Genomic DNA, 8,800 nt, shown 5'->3' on the forward strand with positions numbered 1-8,800 from the left:
TTAGATAACATTTTCTATCGTGCGTTTTATAATTATGAACAGAGAATCAGAGCTTTTCAACCAAAATATGCTAAAGCATTGTAGAGTTTTTGAATGTTCTATACTTTCTCTATAAATAATTCAATAGGTACGGTCACACGACACGAACCTTTCATGGCGAACCTTTTGCACACTATTACAAACGAATGCCAAAAAAAGGTTCGCCGAACCTTTTAGCGTTCACACGTAACGAATCTTTCGCCGCTTGTCACTGGAATCTGAAAAAGCAGGGTTCGTCTCGTATGACCGTACCTAATGCCAGTTTTTCTTCTACCTTGTGATAAAATTTTTGCATTTGAGGTGTTAGAATTTAATTATGGTTGAATTTTTGACTTTGTACATCTGTTTCAAGTCTTAAGGAACAGTCAACTAAAGAAAACGAACCATAGATCGATAAAGTAAAATTTAAACTACCCAGACTTAGAACGGCCAATACCCAGATATTGGCGCACAATAAACATTGGAGAATGATATTTATTTAGATTTATTTTCACAAACATGCAAAATATATAACCACCAGTGTAAACTCTATGCAGCGTCTTTCATTATCACGGCGTGCGGCATCAAACCGACAATGATGCAGATGTTTTCGTTGTATCTGGAAACTAAAAAGTGAAACATTCCGAAAGGAAACATCAATTACCGTTCGGACTGTTGAAGGTGAAGGCGCTTCTCCGGACGCTGGATGCCCGCTGTCACGGATTATCGGCTTTCGTGGCCTAAGCTGGCAGTGGCCGTTACCCCTAAACAACCCCCCCCCCCCCCCCCCCCCCCCCACTCTCTTTCCACGTCGACCGAACTTAAGGGTCGAGCGGAAAGTCGTAATCAAAACAAAAGGCTCCAAAACGCTGCCGCCACAACTCCCCGTAGACCGTGGTAACGCACCCTGTCCGACTATGCTGTAACGGTACTCGAACCTCAATCCGGTGTAGCTTTGATGGTCTCTACGAGATCTCGAACCTGTCCGGAGCGCCTCGAAGATACTGGTGCAACCTTCACGAAAGTGAAGCTCATGCGTGGCAAAGTCCTGAAGAACGGGACAATCAGGGACAATGAACGAAAGGGAATGCAGGTTCGATGGGAAACTGCCTCAAGCTCGCTGGGCCTGTAGGGAAAGTAGTGGAGGTTGTGGAAGGCCCAGAGCCCAGGGCTTACCGAGGGCTTGGGTTCACGGTCAGCCCGAGAACGACGGAACGGAACGAATCTACGCGATGGATGGAAACGAAAGTGAAAAGCCGCATAGATAGAAGAGAGAAAAACATACCGTTACTTTATGGCGTCTAGAAACTCGTTTTAGAGTTCTGTACAGGTTTTTCTTAATGACAACATCCGTTAAACTTCTCACTTTCCTCGGGAAGGTGGTACACTCGTGGCTTCATCTTATAATGGGTGAATCGACAATAAAAAAAGCTCCTAAATTAGAAAGACCTTCGGGGAGCACCAATACAAAAGGAATAAAACGGGACGATAACATTCTATACTACACACCAAAATTAAACATATTTCTTTGGTATCTTTCCTTGAGACAAATTACATCAAATCCATATTTCATCAAGATGATGAAAAGCACAAAATATTTGTTGTGAATAATAAATAGAGTCAGTAATAAAGTAAATAATAGAATAAAATACATTTACTGAAAAGAGATAAACTCCACAGGCAAATTGTTGGAAATTAGTTGAAAAATTAAGGGGATTTTTGTTACTCAGATTGTAAGTATAAAAATAAATATGTCGGTGTTATTGGTATGCTAGCTTTCATATTCATATTGCGACCTTCGTGTCGTTTTGTTTTTATTGATAGTTTAATTTAATAATTTTAGGTATGTAAACATTTATATATAGTATAGTAAATAATAGTTTTATTCAAATTGTTCACTACCACTTTTTCCACGATTTTAGGGATAGATAATGATGTCTCATTTATCAGCAGCAATAAAAGTCACCATGCAGTTGCATGTTTTCAAGCAACGTATCCGAGTCGACGAATCCGGTTAGAACATTGACCCAATAATTTACTTTTATTCTTCTTTTATACTGATTCCAATTGATAGCTTTCGAAAAATGAACATAAAACCAAGTGTCTCCAACGGCTAACGGGGTAGATAGGGATATTCCGCTTAACACTAGAATCTAAACAGCGGTCATTTTGACCGCAACGCAGTTTTCGATTTTAATATGTCAAAAACGGCTGAATATTTTCACAAAAAATAAGGCTTTTCTTTAAATCCAAAGCTACATCCGAAACAAACATTTCAGATTTTTCTGTTCAACCAGGTCCGACAACCAACTGGACTATCACTAGAATGTTTTTAGGCGGTCATTTTGACCGCTCTTTTAAAACGCTATAACTTCGATATTTTTGAAGCTTTTTCAAATTCGTAAACTTTACGAAAATTACATTATTTTTTAAAGCTTTGCTAATATACAAGCATTCTAGTGCACACTTTTTTGAGGAATTTACAGGATACATTTTGAAAAAAAAAATTGAAAAGGATTAAAAATCGATGGATTTTTTTTGCTAGCGGAATGATGAAGTGCTATATCAAAACATTAGAAACCTCAAAAGATAGTCAACAAATATTCTAAAAAGTAACCGTTTACGGATTTGAAAAATCTTAAAAAAAATGACGTGTAAAAAGAGCGGCCAAAAAAAGAATTCGGGCAAGATTTCAAAGCAATGTATTCTAGTGTTAAGTCACCCAATAAAGCCTTTTGAAGGCACTGATTTCAGTGATTGGATATTCCCAAGAAAAATGCAATCATTATTGGTTTGTATAAATATATTTATTCATGTTTGTAAAGCTAGTTAAGTTAAAAAGCTCCTTTGAACAGAGCCTTACACTAATTGTAGTAGCGATGATATGAGTATTACTATCCTAAACTGAGAAATGACAACTTGAACAACAACAAAACAACAGTAAACATAATATGATGGAACATTTTCTTACCGATATCGTAATTGTTGTAGGAAGGAGAATGCGAAACAGATCTGAATCCATTTCGTAGAATAGAAATAGAGAACATACAAGGCTTTCACGAAACAGACATTCAAAAATGAGAAACGAACCATTTTTTTGCAAATTAGCTATCGACCAGTTCGCACCCTCGAGTTGACGTATAGACTTAACAAGTTTGGTGCGATGCTGCTGCCGGATCATCATAATAACCGTTAATGTTGATGACATGCAAGAACTCGGAAATTTCCTTCTGATGCCCATGATTGCACATCTTGTTCCCAAGGAAGATCATGCACCTGATGAGCTTTTCGAAGTCACGCTCGTCGTCTAGGATCTGTTCGTAGCGCGGATGTACATAGTACTGCGGTCCGGCAGTTACATCGTTCTGGCCGCCCTTTGCCGAACCCGGGCGCCAATCCTTTGAGCGCAGATGACGATAAAAGTGCAACACGACGCGAAAGATCTGCTCGATGTTGCTGTAAAACTCTATGCTCCGCTTGTTCAGCAGACACAGAAAGATGATGCGCTTTACGTACGCCCGGTGCTTGCTGTAGAGATCGTCCATCGTCTCCGTGCCATCCTGCAGGTCCGCCCGGAACGTCTCCCAAGATGCGTGCAGTACGCTGCTGGTGATGTAGTTTTTCAGTGCGTTCACCAGCTGCGACAGCTTGTGACGGACGAGCTGAACTCGTGCGTATTGCGGCGAATGCAGTAATGGCTTTCCGTGCCGTTTGCTCGCTTCCTTCAGTAGCTGAAAGGAGTCCTCCAGCACGTAACTAACGCGACGCACCTTGACCAGATACTTGAAAACGTTCGTGTACTGTTCAATCGTATCCGGTGTGAGGATAAGATTCAGTGGCCACTCAACGCGGTAGCTCAGGTCCAGCATGCCGAACACGTTCGGCGAGTAAAAGTCGAATTTTTCCGGTATTTTGAGCACGATGAACGAAACCCGGTCGGCATTACGATCCTTTCCTGCGTTGCTCGAGTACAGTGCTCCGTCGAGGATCGAATGGAGTGTCTGGTAGTTTAGTAGCTCTTCCGGTGTGCGAACACTTTCGAGCTGGAAGAACAAACTGTCGCAGATATGTGCGGAAAACTCACCGTCCATCAGCAGGAAGTAGTTCCGGAGGCTCTCGAAGTGAGCAAGAATGTTCAAATCGTACAGATACATCTTCAGAATTTCATTGTTCACAATCTCCATGTGCGCCTTGAGAGGAATTACCAGCGAATACTGCAGGAAGCGTGTGATCGTCAGCACATCAACACTGCTGAGTTCATTCTTGTGCAACCCATCGCTGGCCTGCCTGCCCGGAACGGTCCAATCATCCTCCGGTGGGATTGCTAAACGACAAAAATTGCTACACTGCTTCTTCATCGCCTCCACAAACTCCCGATAGATTTCATCCTCTTCATTATCCGTTGATTCTGCCGCTAACGCACGAGAATAGTCCAACCCCGATCGTCTCTCCAATGATTTGGCCCTTGTAAAATCAAACCCACCGTCCGTTACATCGCCCGACGCTCCTTTCAGTGCGCTGGCTGGTGTTTCCAGCTCAAGCACCGCCGTCCCGGGAATTCCAAACGGTTTATCGTTTGCCGTAAATCGATCGGCCGCTTCCATTGCAGCGCGCGTCACATCCAGTTTCAGCCCCGGCGCAATCTTTGCTGTGACCGGATTTGCGTTGACATCGGCGTTCACCACATGAAGTGGACTTTCCAACTCGTCGGCCGACGTTGAAGCAACCATCGGACTGACGTCCGTTTCGCTGCCAACAGACATCGGTGTGCCGGGAAAGTTTTCTGTGCCCGTCGCTATGTTGTACTCGGACTCCAGAATGCGCCGTCGATTTCTGGCGCGATCTGAATCGAGATTCAAGTACATCGTCGGCCGTTGCTTAAGTTCCACCCGATTTTGGCCGACCTCCAATCCCGGTTCATCTGAGAGTAGATTGTACTCCTGACTCATAATCTTCCGGCGGTTACGCTGCAGTTCCGTTAATTCCTGTCCGCTGCCCAGTTCCCCACTGCCGGGCACAACCGAGTCGTCCTCACGGCTTGTGTAGTCGCTGATCAAAATGCGATCCCTGTTTTTGCGCCGTTCCTCGAGCAGATTGCAGTTGGCATCGATCATTCGCGGATCGGCGATCTCGAACTCATGCGAGAGGATTTTCAGCTTATTACGTTGTGCTTCGGTAAGCTTACGCATTCCGCTGCTCGCAGTCGCAACGATTCGTTTTTCCTCCACGTTCGCATTGACGTGGTCTTCATTCAAATACGTACCCAACGTTGACCCCAAAACCCTCTGGCGATTGCGTTCTCCCTCGCTAACGGCCACCTCCAGTGGTACGTTCGAGTTGAGTCGATCACTTTCCAGTGCCGAGGGTAACGTCGTCTCCAATGGCACTATCGGGCCCTCGACGATCGTACAATTGAGATCCTCCGCACTCGCACCGGACAGGTCTGCTTCGGCCGTTTCACATCGTGCGCTGGTGCTGTAGGTGCTGCTGCTGCTATCAGCCCCATAAGGCGAAGAACCGACGCTTTGCGCCGGTGACTTTTGTGCGTCCTCGTAGATGGAAACACTGGTCGCGCTGGTGATGCTTTCGCGACAGCTCTGAAAAGGTCCGTCGTCGCTAGCACCTCCATCAGTGCCGCCAGAGGTCTCTGTGGTAATCGTTACCACCGGAATGATGGTGCCTTCCGTCGCCGACGATGCCATCGCCGCCGCAGCCACTTTCAACCCATCCAGCTTATCGTCCATCAACCTATTCAACTCTGTATACTTCCGGACGCGTTGTGTAAGCGCATAGTTTTCTTGTAGCAACTCCCTGTTCTGCCCCTCCAAGCTTGCGTGCTCCAATTGCAACTGCTCCTGCAGCTCCTGCCGCTTGGCCGTCAGCTTGGTCGCACGTATCTCATTCAACTGACCCAGCAGATCCTCCATCTGCTTCTGCTTGCGGCGTTTCAGCTCGAGCGCTTCCGTTTCCTGCTCTACCCGCCACTGGTCCATGAAGCTGCGGAAGTTGGCCTCCACCAACCGATAAAACTCGTCCCTTTCACGCTGCCTGGTTTCGTACAACTCTCGAACCGACACGGCCGGGCCGCACAGTTTTCTCGCCTTAGCCGCGTATTGCAGCCATCGTTTTTGCAGCTGCGAAATGTCTTCGAAGGACAAGCAAACGTTCAGCTCCGGTTGACGGAGAGTAAAAATTGGATGCTGCAAACATAGGAAAAGAGAAATTGGACAAAACATCTTTAATGAGTTGCATAACAAATTGAGAAAAAAAATACTTCACCGTGTAGCAAAAACTGCATTCAGATTTGCCAAATAAGATGAAAAATAAATCACTAGAATTCAGTGTTAAACTTTTCAGCGATAGAATACATTGCTTTGGAATCTTGGTCGAATGCTTTTTAGCGATCTTTTTAACGGCTCTTTTCGAAAACATTTAGCTTTGCATTCAATGAAAAGTGTTTTTTTATATTCAGCTGTTTTTGAGATATTGAAATCGAAAATAGCGTAGGGATCAAAACTACCGCTATTTTGATTGTAGTACGATAACACCTACATGTGGAGTAGAAATACAATTGTAAACTGTAAGAAGGATGGCCATACTTTCCGTTAAATGCTAGCACCATTTTTTAATCAGAGTTTAATTTGAATTTATAGAAGCATAATCATATGGTATGAATCATTTCCGCTCCTTGGCGTAAACGACTTTGTTGGTCATGCCTGCCCGTTAAGGGCTTACGAGACTTTTACCCTATGTGTATGTGGATAGTCAGTCCCCTCGTACAGGGGAGGGTCCGGTCTCGGTTGGGATTCGAACCCACGCCGTCGAGGTGGTGAGCCTCGGCGCTCATGGGCCGAATTTCTAACCAGCGCTTAGCTGTCGTGAACCCCCTGAATGAATCATTTTGGTATATAATTGAATGGTAAGCAATATTTCACCAACAGAGGCTACTCACCAATGGTCGAAACGCCTTCAGAAGCATAACATACTTTCCGCAAAGCAAAATATCCTCCTCGTAGCCACGCAGAAATCCTGGCACACTCTGCCTTCGAATGAGATACGCTTTGTCGAAAAAGTTCTTCGTGTTGGTACGATAATTGTCCACATAGTATACGAACAGCTCCCCGGACGGATCGTGCAGTTGCCCTTCGAACAGCCACCGCTGAAAGACGGCAAAGTACTCGAGGCAGCAGCGCCGGAGAGTGCAGAGCAGAAACACGTACACACCCGGGTGTGTAACCTCGATCAGCTCGCTGTACAAATGATCAAGCAACAGCGATCCGGTGGGAAACTCACGATCGCTTTCATTTTTCGGATGAATACCGCACAGTTTGGCCATCGAGAGTAGCTGCTCGTTGGCGGGGGTAAGTAATTGTAACAGCCGCAACAGCGAGTGACCAGTGTACCCGTTCACGATGACCCTGTAGCAGCAGAGGAAATTTTCGACACTTTCACAGAACGCTTTAAACACGAACCCGTCCAGTATCATCTCCAGCGTGTAAGGGTTCTTTCGCGTCATCATATGCAAACGCCGGAAGCATGTACCGATTTCTAGCGCTTCATCGATCAACGATTTTATCGATTCAGTGCGAATGTTTTCAATTGTAATGTTGGGCAGCGCTTGGAATCGATTGGTGTCATCGAAATGGAACAGACTGGAACCAACACCGGCTGTGTGAGGAAGTAGAGAACAAAACAGATTTTTTTTAGAGGAAGCAGTTAATTTCACTTCAAGGATACTCACTGATAAGAAACTTAACATCACGGACAAAGTCTTCTCTGGAAACAATTCTTGTCATATTGTGACGCTCTTTTGTATCCACCCCATACAGCCGCAGCAACGCTCCCGGGCATTCGGAAGCTAGTGCCTTTTCCTCAGGTACGTAACGTTGGCCGAGATTCTCCCAGTTCAAGCCGAATATCATCTTTTCTTTCTTTTTTACCGGTTCCTCTGGTTTACAGTTTTGTACAAACTCAAATTTGGCCAGCAACTTTGTAGAATTGTCGTTGGATCGACGAATTGCCTTCAGCAGATTGTACCGAAATGGGCCCTGGTAGTGCCCGAGGTTGGCCATTTCATCGCTAAAGTAGGAACAGTCTACCGGTAAGGGATCCTTTCGTGATGACTCGTTGGCAATCATGTCGGCAATGATGGAAGTAAATATGTTGTTTGTGGCACGAAATAGATATGGATTGGTTTTTGCATCGTAACATGATGCTATCAAACGATCATCGATTCGGAAGTCCTCGTCGTGGAAGACCGGATAAGGGCCAAAGCGTGTGGCGGGCATTTTGTAGTGACCGAAAAAAGGTGTCTTGAACAAAAATAAAAACATTCGATGAGTGATATCAACTAGGGACTATTCACAAGACTGTACACTACCTCCACATAGACATCGTAGCAATCATCTTTTGCAGCGTTTTTCAACGATAGTAAAAACAGTAGTAGCGCACGATCCGAATCAATCAGATTGGTTCCCTTGCTTCTGATTTCATCCAACAAATCGCCAAATTGATTACATTGCGCCACTTGATGCTGGTAACGGGCCGTCATTTGTATTTCAAAGTGATTGCATTCTAGCATTTCCAACGGATCCCAAGTGCTACTATTCGGCGCCGGTTCCTGGCACATTCCGATACTTGCGGCGGGCTGCTTGCCGAGCAGGATTCCAAATGCTAGCGATTTGCATTTTTTGGTCACTTTTACGCCCACTTCCAAGCGGCACTGGTTCGCGATTGCACCGATAAGCTCGTCAACGAGCCTATAAACACTATCGGAATGCAT

At 45.0% G+C, this 8,800-nt stretch overlaps 1 protein-coding gene across 1 annotated transcript; it reads right to left on the bottom strand.

Annotated features, from left to right (window-relative positions):
• Window positions 1-2,812: 2,812 nt before the first annotated feature.
• Window positions 2,813-8,800, bottom strand: LOC131261479 (gamma-tubulin complex component 6). The gene is made up of 4 exons (XM_058263522.1): window positions 8,399-8,800; window positions 7,760-8,330; window positions 6,971-7,686; window positions 2,813-6,218 (listed from the first exon to the last, which is right to left on the bottom strand). Exons 1-4 carry the CDS (start codon window positions 8,798-8,800, stop codon window positions 3,165-3,167), a joined length of 4,743 nt encoding a protein of 1,580 aa, XP_058119505.1. The 3' UTR covers window positions 2,813-3,164.

This window comes from Anopheles coustani, chromosome 3, assembly GCF_943734705.1.
Source record: "Anopheles coustani chromosome 3, idAnoCousDA_361_x.2, whole genome shotgun sequence".
Classification (NCBI taxonomy): Eukaryota; Metazoa; Arthropoda; class Insecta; order Diptera; family Culicidae; genus Anopheles; species Anopheles coustani.

Coding starts and splice junctions, on each gene's coding strand:
- LOC131261479 (XM_058263522.1), bottom strand. CDS start 8,800: ATGCATTCCGATAGTGTTTATAGGCTCGTTGACGAGCTTATCGGTGCA. Junction 8,331..8,398: donor GCTACGATGTCTATGTGGAG/GTAGTGTACAGT, acceptor TTTTTGTTCAAG/ACACCTTTTTTCGGTCACTA. Junction 6,219..6,970: donor TGAAGGCGTTTCGACCATTG/GTGAGTAGCCTC, acceptor CTATGTTTGCAG/CATCCAATTTTTACTCTCCG.